A 22,641-nucleotide genomic window follows, 5' to 3' on the forward strand; every position below is an offset into this window, starting at 1 on the left:
CCCCGGCTACTCATTTTATCTTTACGCATTCCTCACACTCCTCTCTCTCTCATTACCTTTTTTCTGGCGTGGTATCATTTTCTTTGCTGGCTGGTGCTTCCTGTAGATCTGGGAGGTTGGCAAAGTCATCCTGTTCAGCCAGCCCGATTGCTAGAGACAGAACAACCATCTTCCCCTCACTGGACACACAGAAAGCAAGACATCACAAAACCACACAGGCAAGGAGACGCACAGGCGCAAGGACGCACAAACAGCGGCGCAGGACACACAAACACGCAGTGACAGAAACGCAGCAACACACACAGCACACATTCATTTCAAAAGGAGAGAGTGGGAGAGAGGTGGTAGACTGCTGTGAGGACACTAGAGTATTTCAACAAATGCTTCAGTCCATACTTTACAATGCTTCTCCTGGAGTATGGAGTGAGACTGCAATACACACATTAACCTTACACTTTAATAACCCAACATGTTTTTTTTCTCCAATTCACATATTAAAGTTTATTTTCTTGTAGCAGCTTCAATTGAAATATTTTATGCACAGCAAAAGCCTCAAGGCAACTTACATATATATATATATATTTTTTTTTTTTTTCAGTATGATTCACCATTCCAATATATGCAGTTATATAATGCCTCAGTGAACAGTTATGTTGTTACAAGCACACATATGCAGTGCTTTCCCCAAGTCTACTGTAAATACTGTATGACAGAAATATGTTTCACTGAAATAAGCGTCCTCATCTGACAGATTTAAAATTACTGCTGCCACTGTGGCTTTGTTGTCTTCAGCTACGAGTTACCTTGAGCAAAAAAAACAAACAAAAAAAACATGTAAAAATAGAACGTCAAAAGAAAGGATTGGATTGTTTCAGGAAAAGAACAAAGCGAGAGGCAAAGCATGATATGCAGAAAGGGAAAAGATAAAAGCCAATAAAAGAAATCCATGAAAATGAAGGTTGGCAACAAAGAAACATACTGCATCGTGTTGATTTTCCAGCCCTCCAAACAGGCATTGAGTCACTCAGATTTATTTAAGTGTGCTGCACAGTGAATCCAAGAGGCCATGCAAACGTTGCCATTAAAAAATGAACTTTTGCCCCGAACTAATCTTGTCAGTCACAGTTGCTAATAACAACCCACACATATTGTTCACCATTCTAACTTCGAAAACTTCACTCTGCCGTGCTCTTTTCTTTTCTTATGCAGCCTCTTACATAGCGTACTAATCCAAGGACGACTTTTTATTTAAACATTACAGTAGTATTATAAGGGTGATTCAGACTCCTTTTTTAAAATTATTATTTCTTTCTTTCATTCCTGAACTTTACCCGACTAACTGTTTTAAATCTAAAACACTCAGAACCTTTTTTTTGCAGCTTTTGAACTTTAACCTGTTATTAATGACAGAATGTGAGTCCTAATGAAAGAACAGAGCACAAATGTCTTATTTTACAGGAAATGGCTTTTATTTGTCCTAGAAACAATATGAGTGTCAACGTGAAACAATAATAAAAATGTCTCTCATATTCTGTCAGTTTAAATCCTGAACCTGTCACTATGGCAGCCCTGGATACCTATGTATAATCACACAGCCAAAAGTGTAGATAAACATCACTGGGCTCAAATAAACACTTTTTGCTTTTCTTTATTTTCTCCTTACTTCTCAGCTGTTCTTCCTCCCCTATCTTTTGCCCACACTTCTATTATTTTTAGCATGTATGTGCTTTTTGCAGAGCATTACCCCCTTAACAAGACGCTGTATTGGCAACATTAGCACTTAAGAGACAGTGGCCCACTGGGGACGTGTAAACAGCACCAACATGACGCTCATCGATAAAGTGAATGGGTTTGTATAGATGGCCAAAAAAGACACGCGCACTCCAGCCGGAGGACCCTGAAATCATTACCACCTACACCAGGTCTATTGATTGGAACTGAAAGGGCAGCAGCTCCATTGCCACACCGTGTGACTGACATGGACACACGTGGAAGTAAAACTGCTCCATGTGTTTGTTTATATGCCACTAATCACTCACTGATATTACCCCCACTGCACGTCACTCCATCCCCAGGGTCAACAGCAGACATGTCTAGTGAGATTTACAAGGACAGGGACAATGGCTGATGCCACCTCACTGCATTTGTGCTCAACCTTATTTGAATGATGATTCACATAGGCAGGGAGGTCACTGGCCTGGAGACACTTTTAATGGAAAGACAAAAAAAAAAAAAAAACACGTCTTTCCCAGTATGGGAACAGGCGAAGGGCTGCATGTATAGATGTGTGTGAGAGTCTATGTTTATGGTCAGGCAAGGAGGGAGGCGTGTATGTGCGGCTGCTTTGTAGAGCACATCATCTATAATCTATCACTGAAGTCAGGCAGAGGAGGAGAGCTCGGTATCTCAAACTATTGCTTGTCCCCGCACACTTGCAGCTGTAGTGGATGAGTTGGCAAATAGCCGGTGTTGTAAAACCTGTAATGAGCTTTGCTAACCGACTGGTGAATGTTTAGTTGTAACCCTGGCTCCTGGCTAAGTCAAGGTGACTGTTACCTTATCATATTGCTCTTCAGCCTACATGGATCAAGTCTTTCAGTTTATGTCTGATGGAACATTTCTTTAACAGTTATGCATAATACATTTTTACTCTCAGAGTATGTTTTAATGATTTTCCAATGCTACCTAGCTGTATTGAAATTTTTTATACTTCCACAACTGTAAATGTAATACTATTATTACCACAAATTTAGGAATTACATGAACATCGAGGGGAATACAAAATATCCACATTTTACTGAAAATGTGTAGTTCATGTGTGCATACTGTGACAGTAGAAACCGTTAACATCCACCTAGATAAAGTCATAAACGCATATTGGACATGTTAAAAACAAGATCTAGTGAAGTTGTTGGATCTTTATTATATACATTACACAAGTTCAGTTATATCCGTTATATCCCACTCCTCCACTATCAGTTTGTGTTAATGTAACCAAACAAGCACATACATCAACACAGAAAGACAAACAAACAAATTTTAAATAAGGACACAACGGCCACCATGCAGCATTCTCACAGATATTATAAGAAGCTTTAAAGAAGATAACATCACATACTGATGCTGTACATGTTTACATGACTGGCCATTAATGTGCATACTGCAGTAAATAATAATGTATATAATAATGTAAAAAATAATAAATGTAGTAAACTCTGTCACTCATGGCACGGATGGCTTCAAACACATACATGCATCTATCCAGATCCAGCAGCTGATTTGAATGACAGTCTCTACATTTTATGCAACAGCGAATTTATTTTAAAGGATTGTGTTAAACTTGTGTTAAACTTTGGGTGGGAAAGTTTCTCTGGAGTCACTCTGTTGGGAACTGATTATGCCAGAGCATAGATCTGCTGGACCAGTCAAGTGGTTTGGGTGGCCTTTATGTAGTGATGGATGGAAGAATAACTGACGTAGTCATTTGAGCATGGCAGAGTTAATATCTTCAGAACAAAATCACTTTGATGGTTATAAGACTGTCTTATCACATGCAGAGATATTTTTTTTCAGTATATAAACCCCTTCATGGCCTACATCACTGTGGCGCCACAATGTTAACTGGAGGCAAAACAGAGGGAAGCTTGAGGTGAACACTGTCACTTCCAACCATGAAAATGTCGTCTTGCTGCATGTTTTGGTGCCAAAATCACAAAATAAAAAACACTAACGTGAAGTTTTATCACATACCAGCCACTGCCAGTCGTAGACAACTTTGGTTTGACTTTGGTGATTAAAAGAAAGGATATGTAATGCATCATCAGTTTTAGCCTGGAAAATTTATGGGGAATAAATTGTGAATGAAATTACGTTAAGTTAATGTTTAGAGGATTCTTGTTACACGTTAACGCTAATGCTAACCGCTGGGTAACACAACGTTAGCTGCTGTTTACTATTACATTTACTACGTTACCCTCCATGGTGGTTCCACTTACTTCTTGTAATTTCTTTGTTGGAGAGGCTTCACTTGATAAAGACAGACCAGACTTCGTCCCCTCTGTGTCCTCATTTGGTCAAATCGTCCATCCAGTGAATATAGTCCCATCAGTCAGAGTCAACTTTTGAAAATAACAGTCATGGTCTCGGGGAGTGAGTGTATTAGTATTTTCTCTAAAATGTACTTTCCTCGTTCATTCTTGCCAAAACAGTCCATTTGCGTTTGAGATGTGTTGCATCCAGTTAAGCCCCGCCCCTCAAAAAACGTCACATTCTTACAAACCATGATAGGGTCTATAGACTGAAAGACACCTCATAGCGAAGTCCAGATGGTGTGTTACCACTCCAGACTAGTAGTTAAAAGCAATATTAAGGTACGTCCTCGAGAACCTAAATTTTTTGTTGGTTTTATGTGGTTGCTTTTATTTTATACTCATACTCCTCTATGTTAAAGATGGACTACTATTGATTTTACATTTTACTAAATATTTACTTCATTTAAATTTTATAAATTGTTACAAGCATATAAACTGCTTGTTCTTTAAGCATGGCAAACAGACCCCACAGTGATCAACATAGTTGAAGGTCTCTTAGTTGTCCTGTTACTGTAATATCATGCTGGATTATTTTATCTCACTTTATCATCCTCATATATTCCTTGATGCAACATTTTACAGAGGAGAGAATTTCATGACACTTACAAGAACGACTTGACGTCCAGCCCTCTGTGGCGGATCTGCTCCACCATGTGGTCCCAGCTGCCTGGATTTGACCTCGACCGACCTGCCCCTGTTCCTCTGTACCGGGAGGCTCCAGCCGGACTCCCCCGGACCCCCCTCGGACCCCCACGGGGGCCCCCGCCCCCTGGCCCCGTGTGCAGCTGGCCCAGGCTCTGTGAAGTGACTGGAGGGTCGTTGGGACCCGGAGGGGGCTGGTGAGTGAGGGGCTGTTGGAGGCTCTGCTGCCGGACCAGGGGCCGAGGGCGTGCCACGGCTGAGGATGGGATGTGCTCCAGGGTGGAAGCAGAAGACAGGGAAGCGTCCCCGAAGCTATGCGGACACATGGGAGCACAGAGGAAAGAGATGGCTAAAACAAGGCAGATAATTGTAAGATGAAAGTTTAAAAGATGAAAGTATAAAAATATGATAAAACACATACGATATTGATATCAAAAGGAAGTCAGAGAAGATAAAGATGGCTTAAAAAAAACAAAGACTGCACTGATGCCAAAATGTCGGAAAACAGCGTTTGCAATAAATATCCAATCAAGGGAAAATCAAGCAAGAAACAAAAAAGATCAATGGAAGAAAAGAAAATAGAGTCAAAAAGCTTTGAATTACTGAGGGCTGCTTTGTTGAATTTAGACTGCACGACAGCATATGAGTCTTTGTATATGGGCTGGCATGAGATGTATAAACATTGAACTATGCTTCTCCATACCTGTCGCAAAACAAACCACCTTCTTTGGAAGCCGAAGTAAAAGTATTACTATCACTTAACTTGAGTCTCTGTTCTCCACCTGCAGCGCTAAACTGTTTCTGAACGTTATCTCTCCCTAATTAGCCATGACCTACTTCTACCTTCGTGCCTTTTGCTTCCACCGGCTTTTCTCTAAGGTCCTGTCTGTTGCTGCAATGTTTTGCCTTCCCACTCTTCCTCTTACGTTTTACCTCTACTGCTCAGTATCTACAGCATCCATTCATCTTTTTCTCCACCCTCAGCTATAACATTACTATCTACACGATACATTCAATCACAGTTCTTTAAGTCTGCACTCTAATTACCGATCCGCTACTCTTACTGCCATGTAATAGTGCTTCACCCCTTATCCTCCCCTCAATCATTGCCCTGCCTGATGACTGTAAGCTTGTGCTAAACAGCTCTGTCTGGAGCTAATGCTGTGAGGGAGGATTTACTGCCTGGACTTGAGTTGTGTTAGCGGCGCTCTGTGGTATTAACTCAGCTCTAACTCTGCTGGAGAGCCAGGAGACAAGCTCCCTGAGGAGCACAGCAATGCTGGATCAAGTAAATACAAGACAGAGCTCATATACATGCACTGAAGCATGCACACTTTTTCTCTCTCTCACACACACACACAGATAAAGCAAACTATTAGGTCCTTCCTGAGGATACACTTTGATGGGTGTTTGTTTATTGGTGCCTAACATTCAAACTGAATTAATGCGAATTGAGAATGGACATGGGTCTTCTGAGGGTGTCCTGTGGTGTCTGGTAATAGAATGTTGTTAGTGGGGGCCTTTGGGTCCTATGGGTTGAGGGGAGGGGTCTCTGTGGATCATCCCACAGATACTTGATCAGTTTGCAATCTAGTGAATTTGGAGGTAGGGTCAACACCTTGTGCTGTTCTTTATGTGTTTTGAGTTGGTCCTAAAGTGTTTTTGTGTGTGTGTCTGTGTCAGGCTGCATCCTGCTGGGGATGGCTACTGACATCAAGGAGTGGCTTTGCTGTGGGGTGGGGGTTGTCTGGTCTGGTCTAGGTGGGTGATACATGTGTATGTAATATCCACATGAATGCCAGGTCCAAACATTTCCCAGCAGAACATTGTATTGTCACAATACTTCTCCTGTCAGTGGTTTTAATGTTGTGGCTGCTCTGTGTATTCTCGTACATTTTGTAGATTTTACATTGTTTCTTAATTGTTTCTAAAAATGTTTGTTGCACCAAACACCAAGACAAATTAATTGTATGTGTGAGCATACACAGCATAAATCATATTGTGATTTTCATTCTTAAGTGGGAGTCGACAGAGGATGAGAGCAATCTGTCTAGAAAACATGAGGAAAAGTTGCTGAAATTCGTCCAGTTGGTGCGGCAATTGTCAGAAAAACAGAAAAACCCATCTCAAAAGTAAGTAGAACTAATCAACTTGGCAGTGACCAGCGTGGATAAATTTTATTGACATGTGACACAAGTATGAAGATCCCTGATCATTTACCAGAAGGAAACCACAACTTTGGTTTCTACCATCAAGATCACCATGCTGATAGTGGAACTGGAGTGTCGGTTAAACCCAGATGGAGCGACATCACTGACAGTAAGAATGGTGACGGCAACAATAGCTAGCTCCTTACAATAGCGGTATTTTTATGTCCTGCTTGTTTCATTTGGAAACATTCGGAGTGGGAATTATGCAAGAGGGTTACCTAGGCAACCAAAGCCTGGAATGTCTGACCAACTGTCAGCTACAAGGCAACGGCCAACGAACGAACCGCTTTATATTTAGACACATCTGGGTTCTAGAAGTAAACATCCAATTATTTATTCATTTCCTGCACATACAGCTTTAGAAAATGTTAGTGCAACACTTCTCTGGTGCAAAATTTGACCAATGTTATTCAGAAACTTTAGTCCTAGAAAAAAAAGTCAAAAGCTCAGTTCACAGTAACAAACCTATCAGTTTGCATATGCATATGTTTGAATTTTTGAATTTATCTAGCAACAAGCATTTTTACAGAGTAACATGACAGGGTCAGGCGTTTCCTCTTGATGAGATTTGCCATGTGCCATAGGTGAAATAAAATGTAAAAACATAAAGAAATCATAAACGTGTAAGAACACGTGCAGGCAAGGATGCTCTTGTTGTGTGTGTATCTGGACATGTCAACTGAAGACCACTGCTGTGGTAAGGTATACGAGAGGAATAAAAAAATACGGTTAGATGTAATGAATAAAAAGCTCCATATTAGACTGGCTTCACTCATCATGTTACTGACATCATAATAAATCAATACATCACGCAGGATTGATGGTGACATTAGGCCAGACATCTGGGAGCCAATCCATGTGCTAATACGTTTTACCCGTCTGCTGAGTGTCACAAATTTGGCATTGAATATGTCATTTGAAAACTTCTCCTTGTCCTTCCCCTTTCCTTCCAGGTATATCTTTACTGTCCTCTGTACAAGCACAAGCCATAGTCATTCATGTGCCCAGAGTCCTCCTTATCTGCTCTATCCTAAAACTGACTTGGAGGTTATTTTCACATTTCTTCTTGCTTGAAAGTCAATTAAGATGACTATAAACCTTGAATGATTTTGCAATTAAGGGAAATTGAGCAGAGTAAAAAACAAGGGGAGGGAGAAAAAAAATGGAGAAGAATGAGAGGGTGCACTGGAGAGATCAGAGAAAGGCATGAGACGGGTAAAGGCCCAAAAATAGAAACTAATTCCACAGTAGAAATTGAAACATAGGAGTATCTGATCAATCCTAAATTCTGAAAGTTGGGGTTTTCTTAGATTGCGCGCTGAAGTAAGTTGAGTCATTTATAATGTTGAAAAGGAAAATATCAATATTGAAATACTTGCTGTTTCCACGCAATCTACTGTTGTATAAGGACACAGTATTTTCAATAAAGAATTGGCGAATGGTGTATGAATGAATGACTTTGACTGTGAAGCTACTCTATTTAATTTACAGCATTTTTTTTCTTGATTCACTGTATGAACTTTTCTAAATGAATATTAGATTATGTAAGCTATAAAGTCAGAAATGTTATTGATTATTAGTCTCTTCGATGTGCTGCTGGTCTTGTACGAAATGAGCACCGCCCGGTTACAGCAGGATGTTGTAACACTGACACTTTCTTGTGTTCATCCGGTAGAAACCGGCTCTGTATGATTACTGCTGCCAATTTGACTGGAGACTTAAAGGGAGATAGGAAGTGAACTTGGGTTAAATTTAAGATTCATTTAACGGCAGAATTATTTTTTTTTCTCGTTTGTCCTGATTAAACTGCTCTCCTGCTGTTTATGAAGTAATCCACTCAGAGTTTAAAAATGCTGCTACTTCCGACGAACAAACACACTGGTTTTTGAAGATCTTCAGAGAGCATCTGTTTCTTTTGAAATTCTTCAAACTGTCACCGTTTTCGGTAAATTGGAGCCTGTAGAGGAGCAGCATGACTGTGTGGATTTGTTTTGTGTGAGACATCAGCAGGGTGGCAGCTGACATAAAAATGGTATTTGTTTATGAGTGCGGGAGCTCTCTGTCTTCAAGAGGCTTTCAGTAGTGACTCCTGCGTCACAGGTGCATTCTGCAGAGCAGCTGGCTTCTCTTTCATACCTTCTTTAGCCTTGGCTTGTTTTTCATTATGTTGCTTTTACAGACTCACTTCCTTGATATCCACACCATGCTGTTGTTGTGCCCATTGTAGCCCCTCATGCGTGCCCCACGTCACCATGCGCCACTCACTTGCCAAACCGCAGGCCTCCGGCATGCATGTGGCTCTGGACCGTCTGCCAGCGCCCGGCCTTGCTGCCCCCTGTCACCATGCTCCGGACGCTGTCACTGCGACTTGGCCCTGCCCCAGAGCAAGCACCACCCCCGCTGTCACTGGCCCCCGGTGAGGGTCCAGCACCGCCCTGCCCACCCTTATCCACGGCCCCACTGGAAGGAACAGTGGGGGGGACCGTAAACAGAGAAACACGGACAGACAGGAAGAAGGAACCAAAAGAGGAAAGAGAGATAGACGAGAGACAGACGCACAGACGCACAAAGCCGGAGAGCAAAAGGATTCATCATCATGAAAGGTAGTCAAACCGGTGAGTAAGACACTTCATGGGCGCCCAGTTGGGCCACATGTGTCCATCAAATAAGAAAATGTGAGAGAGCAGCTGTAAATAAGCAGAAGACGTCTGAGCTGAAATTAACTGGGTAAAACTTGAGAGCACTGTTCGTCTTGCTCTGTCAACACTCGACTGAAAAAAAAATACAATATAAGACAATAGTTCTACTTACAGCTGCTTCAAAACTACTAACAAAATGAGATGTGTGAATACAATATATGCAGTAAAGGTCAGATTAGTTTCTGAAGTTGATTTATTTAATTGAAATCTTACCACTGAATGTCTCTAACCTCACAGCTCTCCTGCAGAACGTTCATCTAATGTGCTTGTGTACAATACTACAGACAATTTGAAAATATTCACTGCAAGAAAAGACATTTCAGTACAAGTCCTCCATTATTTCTTCAGCATGCCTCAAACCCACCCCGGCTGACCTAGACGCAGACGCACAAAGACGAGTACAGACAGAACGCTGACTTCAGTGCAGGACCTTCTGAGTGAGGACAAACCACACAGCCGCCCAACAGGAGGGCGTCGACAACATTTAGACAAGTGTAGGCTGGAAATGTGTTATTTTTTCATTTAACAACTGTATAGTTTGTGCTTTTATCTTAAACAGTATCCTCAATGCTCTAACATTTCATAACATTGTAATTTCATTTTAGCTTTTTTTAAATGGTAATTTAATTTGCCCCTAAAACTTTGAAAGGTGCTCTATAAAGAAACAAAACCCTGTCACTTTGTAACTGATTTGCTGCTATCACATATTTCACCAATACCACTGTTGTCAGCTGAATGAGTGCCACTCAAAACTGAGTAATTATGTCAATGACATAATGCAACGCAATCACAACAAAAGCTGTAATCACTGCTGCTCAGTGAATATACAATAATCTCACTGCACAGATACAGAGTAATTGATCACTCTGTGGTTTTCAAAGAGTCAAGTGAGTTGTAATTAGCGAGGACAAGAATGATCAGGTTCTCTTAATGCCTCAGGGATTGTGTAAGATGCATCCAAATGATGGAATGATGCTGAATGATATGAAACAGACGTTTCACCATCCAAACACCTGCGTAGTTGCTGAACTGTGCACAGCACATACATTGTCGTTATTATTGGAATGCGGTAGACTACACTCAAGAGGACTATCAGGCAGCCTAAAGTACTATTACTGCTATGACTGAGAACAGGTGTCATGATGACAAACAGAAAACATAGAGTGAATGGAGCATAAGGTGAGAGGAGTAAAAACACATAATAACTTCATACCCATACAAAACACACACAAAAACAAAACAGTGGAAAAAACGGAGTAAAGCCCACCCCATGAAAGGGGGAAGAAGTTTGACATTTTGAGAAGGGTATGCATTTGTTTTCTAGTGGAGTGTTAGATAAAATACAACTCTTGGATCAGTGGCTACGGTTAAATGGTCAATGTTACTGCAACCCGACTGAAATATTCCACGGTTTAACATGTCCCAAGCCGTCAATCGGAATATACTTTTTTGGTGGAGTGGTTCTACCCACTGTGAAGCATCAAATCAGCTGAACAAATAACGGAACAATTTGTGTCCTCAGCTTTACTGATGACGTCGGTTTAACTCACTTCAATTGTGACATCACCTAAAATTTACCCCAGGTGAAGTAAGCAAGTTATCCTTTCCACAAAGAAAGAAATGAGCATAGTAGATGCTTTATAAAGCATCTACATGGTCATTAGGTTTTCCTGTTGTTTGAGCCTGACCAAAACTAATTTGGACCACAACTTTGTTTTAGAGGAAAGTAGGTATGTGGTCTCTCTGTTGAGAACTGATTATGCTCCCATCAGTTCAAATATTTGGGCAAGTTTTATGCTGATTGGTTGTTAGACTACTTAACTGCACGTTTCCTCTGTAACGGTTTAAACACGCCCCATGATAAAATCTAACTGGCTTGTTGCAAGACTAACGTTGTGATAACAATTGAGTTCGGCAACACCTGACTGCAACTCTTCTCAATCCATGTGAAAAGTCCTTGTGATTGAGTTAGATTGCATCATTTTAAATCTGATTGGGCTGTTTATTTGCAGAAAACTGGCGTCCCTGTACCTGCTGAATACAGTATGAAGATATGGCCAGCTGCCAATGAAAGTCAGTACTTAGTGTTCACAAAACCCATCTACCAACACCTCTTAAACTCAATAATTATCACGTTGCATTTTCTACAAAAACAAAAAACAAAGTATAAAAACAACACGTTACTGATTTAAGGAGTGGTTTATGTGCAAAAATGTTTCGAGGCTCTGGCAAGAAGTGGTCCAGCATCAAACTCCCTTAAAACAAATAGATGCTTTCACACTTTTGCAACAAAATATTAAAATTTAATTGGAGCGCTTTAGAGGTGCTGATATCTTTGCATGGCGCCAGGCTAGCCAGTCTGCAGAGGATTAATGCTAAGATATTCTAACCATTTAGGATGAGGCCTCATATTTAATAAAACATGTGGCATGAGAGCAGTGTTGATCGTTTCATCTAACTGCCAGAAAGCAAATAAGCACACTTCACTGGATGTCAAACTATTCTTCCCAAGCAACGCAGTCAAAGATTAAACACACTTTTGAAAAAATCCTCAACAGTCAACCCTCGGTGGGAAAACCTAAACAGCTTACATTCACTTTTATATTTAAGTCTGATACAATATTCAGAGAAGCAGATTTGAATACTTTGAGTTGAGACCATGTAAAACAGTGAGATCTGCTCTCTGAGGGTTGTCCGTCTCCATGGTAACAATCCATGGGCTGCAGGTGAGAGGCAAAGAGGGCCTGGTGAGGCTAGCAGGGCTGTAGGCAATGGGGCTATCAAACATATTCATTTGTACACCTTGTACACTGAGCAACAGAAGAATAAAATGTTACTTTCCCAGTTTATTGTTCTCATCATTTAGATTGTCTCTGGGACTATATCACAAACACTTACATATAAAGCCTGATTTTATTGTTGTCAAATTTATATATTAAATCTGAATGGCCTTTGGCAGAAAGAAACACAGTCTTCTATCTAAAAGCAATCGTTTGGAAAATGGTTGTAATTTCTGTCAATGTCAGGCCAGTCCCAGGAATCACAGCAATATTAAGGGATGGTGCTGCACATCTCTATCAGGTGCGGCATGGCCAGCAGTGCATACTAAACACCACCTCGCTGTGGACATGCCTGAATGCAAAAGCATGAGGATTACCAGGGATGAGAGGAGACCTCTGTTAAACGATATGTAGCCAGACAGTTTTACAGAGTGAAGATTTCTGCCCCCTTTAGGAAATTAAATATAACCCTTTCACTGCTCAGAGTGATGTATTGATCAGCCTTTGCCTTTGGTTTGGAGTATTCTTGTGTTATTTGTCAGATACTCAATCTTATAATCTCCAGTGTTACTACTAGGAGTTGCCCAAGGTGTACACAAGCCCCTGTTCAATACAGCCCTGCCCAGATAGAGGGGTCCCTTACCAGCCACGACTGAGACTCACTTGGGCGTGAGGCGAGGGTCTCCATAGGGAGCATATGGAGACATGTTTAACAGGAACTCCTTGGGGGGGTAGGAGCTCCACCTCTGTTGCACATTGCTGCTGTCATTGTTATTCCAAAAGTCTCTGTCTAAATCACTGCAGAGAGAGAGTGAAAGGTGAGACACGAGACAATCAACAAGAACCAAATCATGACAGGAGAGAGAAAGTGTGGAGAAACAAGGCAGAGAAAACATAAGAAAAAGAGAGAAGTTAAAATTAAACCTGTCATAAATCTAAAGGGAGAGAAAGACAGTTAATAAATAGGACACACGCATGCAATTCTTTAAACAAAAAGAAGAAGTCGGCTGAGTTTAACGTTCATTTAACAGTCAGTTAACTGTCCAAAAACCTGACAGCATGACATTATGCATAAAGACATCTATCAGGGGTGAGAAAACAGAAGAAAAACTCTAAAATTAAAGGCAACTGGCGACTGAATAAACACATGTTCGTTATGCGTTGAGAACAATAACATTTGGGAAGCTAAAAGTAATGTAGTAAAGAATGATTTACAAGAATAAATGTTGCATGTATGAAATTGAGGTTCTTAATATTAATATTTCACTAAAAAAAAAGACATAACAATGCAATTTTAAAAAGGTAGTTATAGCTTGGAGTCCTACATGTACTTATGCAGATCAAACTGACATTAGACTGTTATGATGTATAAAAAAATATGGAAACAATCTAAAAAAGAAAATGAAACCATAACTCAAACTTTGATTTATACAAACCGAATATACTAGTAACTCTCTTACAGTGTGTTCCTAAGAGATCGTAAAATTCACCTCACTGATGAAAGAATGAAATAGAAGTACACCCATACAACACTATCTCGAGGGCATCGTCTCAGGGTGGACATTTCAGACCATGCAGGAAGCTAGTAGATTAGCCTTGCAATCAGGAAATGGCTGTAAAAAATGCGATACTATCACCACATCATAGATCATTTCCATGTGGTTCCATCTACTCTCCCTGACACCTACTTGATGGCTTTATTTTCCCCTCGACCTCTCACAGAATCTGGAGAGTTGGCAGCTTCCACCCCCGGTTTATTCCTCTTGCCCTGCAAAGACACGAGAGAGAAAGAGATGGAGAGGAGCAGCACGGAGACAGGTCCCAGAGCGGTCCCTTCAGTGTTGTTTACAAAAGCAGTTTTTCGCAAGTGAAGTGATATTATTACTGTATATTCACTAGAACAGCGCCATGTTTCAACACATGCTGTAAAATTTGATAAATGAGGGAAGAGGAACAATTTGGTTTGATGCCAGGACTGCAGCTGGCTTCTGAGGATTTAGACATGATGAGGGGCCACTTAACTGCAATGAGATGCAAAAACACACTCTCACATGCATGAAACATTCACAAACGTGTCTTTACACACAAACAAAAGACTCGCAATGAAATCGTTAAGACGGTAAGGGAATGTGATACATGTCTACACGGTAAATGTGAGAATTCAAGGCAGGAAGTTGTGTAAAACTAAACATCTATGAAACCCTGCGGAGCTGCCATAGCAGGGCTCATTACACTGAAAGCTGTATTCATACTTGTGTGCTAAGGGATTATCACCATTAACACAGTTTCTAGGTAGTGATGGACTCCTTTTCAAAAGCCACAAGTTGGGGCTACAACAGATCCAGGATGAATGAATGAAGATCACATTAAATAGGTTGAAAGAAGCTGAAATGTTCTGATGTTATGGTTCTAGCTATATGTGTTTCTGTTATTATTGAGAAGGTTTATTCTGTTCGACTGTCTTTGTGTTTTACTTGGAAAAGATTGTCATCCCTGTTTCTTTCTATTAGTTTCCCATTTAGTTTGTTGTGTATTAGGGGTGTAACGATTCATCCACTAATGAATGGTGAATCGATTCATTTTCTTACGATCCAGCTACATTGATCTGTGCTCGGCAAGTTGGCCTTCCGGGCGACATACATCAATCTGATATCGATTTAAAAGGCAATCAGTCAATTGTATCGATAGGAAATAACGCATTGGATTAAGCACGTCAGAGGATCCTCTTAGTGTATTTACTTGAGAAACACTGTAAAATTGGACAAACAAAATTTACAAATTAGTTTTATATATCGAAAACACCGTTATACAAATATGCGTTAACATTGCCATTTTTCAACATCAATGGCAAAATGAACTTATATGCTACTGCTAACATTCGCCTTCACGTCTCCTTGCTTCTCCGCCGCGTGAAACGTCTGATAATTTAACGTGCAGCGTCGGTCACCACCATCATGTGATATTGTCAACAGACTAACATGTAATGAGAACATCAGCGCTTAAAAGAAGAGATAATAAACAGAAACGGACACGTGGTGTTAAACTTCTGAGCCATAATAACCTCCTCTTTATTGATAAACCGAGCGCTGTCCAGCAGATAGAGACACTTGAGGAAGTTTAAAAGGTGAAGGTAACCGGTAGATTAAGAACCCCAAAGAGTAGATACTGAGCAAGATAGTTATCTGTTGGCGGCCCGCCACTCCTAAATGAATGTAGAGGAAACACTGAGTAGATATTTATTTCAGTAACACTAATTTTTGGCTAAAAAGTTACTGAATCGATTTCAAGTCACTGAATCGTTTCGGATCGTATCTTCAAAATGAACCAAAATCGTCCTTGAATCGTATCGGCAACCACGAATTGTGAATGTATCGAATCATTAAAACAAATCGTTATACCCCTACTGTGTATGCATCGATCAAGCGTAACATTATGACCATTTCTTTCATGAGTTTGAAATGTACAGTTCTTATATACACTGATCAGGCATAACATTATGACCACCTTCCTAATATTGTGAGAATGAACATGGGTCTTTTGAGGGTGTCCTGTGGTGTCTGGTAACAGAATGTTCTTAGTGGGGGCCTTGCACTCACTGAACCTAGGGAATTTGGAGGTCAGGTCAACACTTTTTGCTGTTCTTCATGCTTTTTTGAGTTGTTTTTGTGTATCCAAAGCCAGGTCCAGAAGTTTCACAGCAGAACATCAATGATACTCAGTCTTCTCAAACTAGACAAGTGTCTATAATCTGAGTTGCTTTTGGGGAGAAACATATGACATCTGACAAAAGGCAGCAAAATACATGAATTTCATTTTTAATACGTTACAGAGTTCCTACTTTATGTGCTCTGTGCAGTTTTTACCACTTAATGGATGGTGCTTTCCACAGAGCAATATGCAGTAGTTGCAGTTATTGACCTCTTTGTTTTATTGAACTCCATATTTATTGAACTCTTGAGGGTGATAACACTGTGCTCTTTCCCGCTGAGTCACACAGACCCTCTGCTATTACATAATGTTTTTGCATTGTACCTCACAACAAGGACATGAACCACATATATGGCATAAAATGTTCACCAATCAGACAGAACCTGTTCAAAATTAGCTATGCTATTTGCAAGTTTTTTTTTTTCTCTAAAAAGTAGAAGAACAATTGGATTTCATCCCATTTAAAAATAAATAACCATTCATGTTAATAATTATTTATCTGACTTATTAGTTAGACTGAGCTTTAAATACGGTAGTCTTATGTATAACATAACATACATACTGTAATTTAATCCTCCTATGACCTTCCTAACAATAAAAATATTACTTCAAGTGTTGACACCCACTGGTAACAACATTTATTTCATAAATCCATAATAATTGTATGCTGAAGGGGAACTTTGTTTTCTTTTTCTTTTTTTCCATTTTTTGAATGAGCTCTGTTTTTCTGCATCAGAACAAACACACATTGTAATATTTTGACGCTCACCCACTGCAGAGTTACAGAAACTGTGTCAACGATTCCATGGAAGTCCATGGCTCCATGGAAATCAGTGCAAAGGAGAAAGAAATTAATGTGTCTGAATAGATGGGCAGTAGAAGGCAGAATGAAGCGGAATGTTCTGTGTTTGTCTGGTCACTGAGAACCATGGACACAGAAATGCATTTCTGACCAGTCACAGTCATTGTGGCCTATGCTACTGAAATTTGTGGTTACATTTCTGGGGAGGTGCATCTGAGGCTTCGTCACTACCCTGTGCCATTGCCTATGGGGCTACACTTGTACTTGCCGAAGCCTAAATCTGCCTTTATCATTGTAAACATATTATAATGTGCACATCCTGTTACTACACTTTTCTTGAAGGTTGGGGAGCCTGCACCTCAAGTATGTGACTGCTTTATATTAACACCTGATTGCAATTCAGACTTATCCAGCTGACCTTATCTGTACGTCCTCTGACTGCTGGAAAGTACTGCAGAGGCCCATACACATACAATGAGCGCACACAAATTTAAAAGCCCCAGCAGAGCAGTTGGATCACATCCAGGATTACAGACTTCGAGTGGCAGTGCTGACGGGCAGGCCACTCTGCAGCCACATAGGAGACAACATAAGGTCTCAAAATGAGGCCAGTTTGACGTCACCATTTGCTGAGCTGAATGGAATTGTGTCCGTTCAATTATTTAGGAAAGTGAATAATCTTCCTGAAGAGTGCTGTCAGATTTTCACACACACGCATGTGTTCTCATGCTGAGACAAAGGGATTATTTCAGATTTTGATTTTTTTTTTTTGCCTTTCCCCCTTCACCAATAGATTCTTGAAAAGGGAAAACAAGTGTACATCCTGCTGCTAATGCAAATCTTTACATTATTGACATTCACCAGACTGTTTACAAGATTTATTTTCTTTCTGATGATGAACGATGAAACAATACTTGTACTCAATGAACGATGTAAAGCAGCCTGCAGGCGGGGGAGGCTTTCCGGCACGGGAGCGAGCTGAATGTTTATATTAATACAGCTTTTAGTGTCGTACAGACAGGTGACCTCTTTGCGTATTCTACCAGATCTATCTCTCAACACACTGTATTATTTATCATGCCACATCGTATGTCCAGTTCAGCACCACAAACATTTCAAGGGGCAAGTGAAGCCCCGGGACCGGACCTGATCTCTACCTCCATACAGCTGCTATACTGTGAACACAGGTGCATACGGGGCTTTAACGCGGGACAGAATGATACTAGATTCTGGGACTGAGAGAAGGGTAGATTTTTACCAGTCAAAACTATGCTACCAAGTGTGGCTCATCTATCATTAAACAGAATCATGAAATCTTCAGCAGGCTGGAGAGGAGAAGGTGGAGTAGTTACAATGTTGAGAGTGTGTGGGTGGATGTGAGAAACAGGAGGGATGCTCCAGAGGACGGGGAGAAACAGGAGCAACCGAGTACGACGGCAGAGCGGAGGGGCAAGTGAGAAACAGAAAGAGACAGGCTAGAGGAGGCTTGAAACAGAATCCTGAATAATGATGCTGTGCAGAGGATGATAAAGACGCAGCATGGGATGAGTCGGAGATGTGAAGGAGACAGGGGGTGATTCCCTGTTTGGAGCAGTGTGGCTCTGCTTCCCCCTGGAACGTCCTCCGAAGTCGTGCTGTCATCGTGTTTGTCACAAGCCTGGATGCTCAACACCGACCAACAGCCTCTGTCTGGATACGCCTCTGTGGCTGATTCTGCCTCTGCCTCACACTTCCCTCCTCCTCCCACTCTCCTCCCCTTTCCACTCCCATTAAACATCCAATGGTATGAGACCAGTCTGCCTTATCATTCCAGGAGGAGAAAATGCTTTCTTATCTTTTTCAATTTAAATTTGAAAATGTGACTAACCATATTCTAATCATATATATATATATATATGTATAGGAAAACATTTAGGCAGCAATAGCTCTTTGGGGAAAGTCCATTGCTTTTAGTTAAATGTTGATGCAGAAAATCTATCCAGGAGATATGATGAGAAATTAATTTAACTTCATTTTCAACTCCAGCTTCTGAAATGTGAGAAGTGTGAATGTTGTTCTCTGTCTCTTGATGGCAAATATAACATCTTGTTTTCTTCCATTCATTCATTTCATTTTCTGTAACCGCACGTCCTCTAGATGTTTTTTTTTTTTTTTCTCCAGACATTACTTTAACATTCAGGAGTGTGAGATCCAAATCTGAAGGCAATGTTTTGGAAGATTTAAACCAGAGATGACTAGGAGGAGGAAGCCAAAGTGGCAAGAAAGACCCAGAGAGACGATCCTGGAAAAAAAGAATTAGTAACATTCTGACAAGGACGTGGAGATAAAGTGACAAAAGGACGAATACAAACCAGACCATTTTGTATAAAAAGGAGAATTAGATAACTGGAAAGTAAACAAAGATAGGAAATGGGTTTGTCAGATGTGAGCTCTTTTAAATGTGATCTAATTTAATTTAGCGGATTTTCTTCTGTGTGACAACTGCTGTGCTGCCGTCACTATTCAAACACACAGACGTGAGCAGGAGGGAGGAAAGCAGAGTGTAAAAAATCCTAGCGGATGAAAAATGTATAGGAGGAATTACAGTTGCTCCAGCAGCCAAGAGCTCGGAGTGATACTCATTAACATATGAATCATTAGCATGGTTCTGGAGGCCGGAGGCAAACAGCAGTGATGCACAAAGCTCAGATCGCACAAAGCCAGGTTTACAGAGAGCACTAAGGTTTCTGATCTGAGTTCGCTGTCATGGCAAAACATGCAGCCTCTCTTTCAGCCAGCAAGGAAGGAAAAACTATTCAGTGACAACACATAGCAAGAAATCCATATATGCTTACATTCACTTCAAGCAGTTTACAGCGACATCAAAAGACGACAGTGCCCACACAACCGGAATATATCATCTCTTCTATAGCGTTATTCAGAGACATGATGAAAAGAACATAGAAGGTAGAATGTGAAGTCGTGAGGGAGGAAGTGTTTTCCTGGCAGATTTGCACTTCAGACACACAGCTCGGTACTGCACAGCAGCTTTTTTAGTGGATCTGTCTCAACAACTTTCTGATCATATTTAGTAATTGCATCTGATTAATTTTTGATCAAACAGGACTTGATGACGTTAGTTTCACTTATGCTCACTATCTTTGACAACATATAATATATGAAATTTTACTAACTGGAAAATAAAGCAATTTGTGGGAAAACATATCTACATTTTTTTTTTTATCAAGATAGTAAAAAAGCCGCGTGTTGGTGTAACTCATTATGAGTTTATCTCATCATTGTTCTCTTTATTATTCATTCAACTTAGAGAAAATTGCCAAAATAATTTGAACAAAGTTCAAGGGGTTTGAACAATTATTTGAGTCTGTATGGTTCAATCATCTGGTCAAAAATTCTTCAAGAAAAGTTTATGTATGAACTTTTTTTTTTCAAGGTGAACTTCTGGATATAAGATCCCTTCTACTTTTATCAGTATGTTTCCGTATTTGTTGCTTGTATTGGTTCAAACACGCCCCATAATGAAATCCAAAATGTGTCACTCATGTTTAATGATGAGTCTGGCTACGTCAGGTTATGTTGACTGTACTAACTTCCAACAAAAAGAAACAATGACCATAACACAGGTTATTAACTTAAAGCAAATGTCAATACTGACACATGCTTGTTGAAATGTGAATAATAAGTAACTTACCAGTTTCCGTTGACACCAGGTGCAAACGCCACATAGAGCTACCAGCCAAACAGCACATACTAGGAACGCAACAGACACCAGGAACACACTAAGAGACACTGAGCCTGAGAGAGAGAGAGACAAAAACAGAGAGAGGCACTTAGAGAAAAGGACATTAGTGTGTTCAGTGCAACAATTCTCCTGTTGAGCTTCCCAGGGTTTATAGTTTATTGTTGAACCTGCTGAGGGAACATATACTTTAGGTGTAATCTGGAGCACTGCCTTGTAATGTGCCATCCTCCCTCTCTTTCCCCATTCATCCTTGTCATCTGGCATCTGTCACCAATAAGACAGAGGGAGAGAGAAATATAACAGAAGCGAGGAGGAAGTGAAGTACAGGCACTGAAACAGCTTCACGCTCATGTTCCCTGCACGTATCAATGGGAGACGCGCACATGTCAGGAAGAGATCATATCACGAGGCCAGAAGCCGCACAATTACCAGCTTCCGTTTTCTCTTTTCTATCTTGTAAATCCTTCAGCAACCTTCTTCCCTTTATTGCTGAATGAAGTTTCTCCAGAGCTTCCTATTGCTCATACCGCTTCGCAGCGATGCCGCTCATTCGGCTCTCTGCCAAGTTATTCAAAATGCAACAACACAAAGGCAAAACAGCGTCAGCAAACAAAGAGCTCATAGCCGCTGCATCCCTTTTCCCTCCACACACAGTTTCTCCCTCTATCTGAAAAATTAATCAGACTGCTGGATATTCACCTGATCCCCTGATTTCATTTGGGTCCAAATCTTGTGCACCAGCACCAGCTACATCAACTTAATCACTCTTATGTGTCCTCTCTCCTCCTTTCTTCATGTCCTTCAGGTGTATTATGCACCTTATGCTTGGTCCTCCAATTATTAAAATGTCAGCTGCTTTTTACCCACCAGCCTCATTAAAGTTAAAGTCTATTCAGCTGTTTGATAAGATATTAAGTCTTTGATTAGAAGATCGCAGGATTGTATTTTTTTATGCTCTGAGTCCTCCACTCATGCAACGGAGGGTGTGTTTTAGTAAGCTCGCCTTCAGAAGTGTTTCAGTGCTTCACAGGGAAGAGAACAGAGTCAAAGTCTAATTTCTATGCCAGTTACAAGCAACACAGAGAGGTAGCACCACAGAAACTACCAGTGTGCCTCAAACTGTCTTAATCTGGAGGAAACACAACCCACTGGAGAGAGGAATGACCTTTTTGATCTGCTAGACTTTGCAGATAGATCGTCGTACAGAATCCAGACTCGGAACTCACAATAAAAAAAATAATTCCACACATTACACCCAACTCAGTGCGTATGTGTGTACCCATAGTAAAGATGCAGCACTTTTATTGCATTTATTCTTTACATTCTGTATTTGCTTCTCTATTTGACAGATTGCATTGCTCTTAATGTAGTCTGTCTTTTTAGTACAAAATAATTTCAAGTTTATGACATTTACATAGAAACATCACACCCAGTACATTCACACACATAAGTTGCCGTATTACTGATTATCTTCTGTGTTCATTATTAAAACAGCATGAAATGATGAATCCTGTTACAGAGAACAGTGTGTTTTGATGCACATTAAGTTGTTGATAGCAGCTTAAGGCATATTCGAAGCCCTGAGTGTGTAAAAAAATAAAATAAAATAATAATAAAATAATGAAAAAATTGAAAATGTACTGTTTGATAATCGGCTGCCAGCGTCTGTCTTGTGTGCCAGGTTTCTTTCCTGAAACTGTTCAGCTGTGTTTAGTGGAGCGTGTAATAACACTTAATTTTATGGGTGCTACTCCTAATAAGTATACCAAATGAAAAAGCTGGAATTAACATGCACTCTTGGATATATCGTTTTTTTATGGATAGGGATAACCCCATATTAAGTCAAGGATTAAACATAAGCAAAGCACACTGCAATCACAGTGTGACCGGACTGGCCATACCACATCTGGATCAAATCAAATTAAAGGAGAAAAAAAAAAAAACAAGTAAATTAGAAGATCCATACT

General features: G+C 40.4%; 1 protein-coding gene across 3 annotated transcripts in view; it reads right to left on the reverse strand.

The window, feature by feature from the left end:
* Positions 1-22,641, reverse strand: part of syt7b (synaptotagmin VIIb) — a 91,691-nt gene that overhangs the window by 23,791 nt on the left and 45,259 nt on the right. The window contains exons 2-7 of one of the 3 annotated variants that reach the window (XM_047581041.1): positions 20,624-20,727; positions 14,111-14,190; positions 13,086-13,220; positions 9,209-9,403; positions 4,698-5,045; positions 57-179 (exon numbers count right to left, since the gene is read on the reverse strand). In XM_047581041.1, coding sequence (XP_047436997.1) covers positions 57-179; positions 4,698-5,045; positions 9,209-9,403; positions 13,086-13,220; positions 14,111-14,190; positions 20,624-20,727 — 985 coding nt within the window. The remainder of the gene's footprint in view (positions 1-56; positions 180-4,697; positions 5,046-9,208; positions 9,404-13,085; positions 13,221-14,110; positions 14,191-20,623; positions 20,728-22,641) is intronic. The other 2 variants (XM_047581042.1, XM_047581043.1) reach the window with 2 other exon arrangements.

Source organism: Mugil cephalus, chromosome 3 (assembly GCF_022458985.1).
Source record: "Mugil cephalus isolate CIBA_MC_2020 chromosome 3, CIBA_Mcephalus_1.1, whole genome shotgun sequence".
NCBI classification, from domain to species: Eukaryota; Metazoa; Chordata; class Actinopteri; order Mugiliformes; family Mugilidae; genus Mugil; species Mugil cephalus.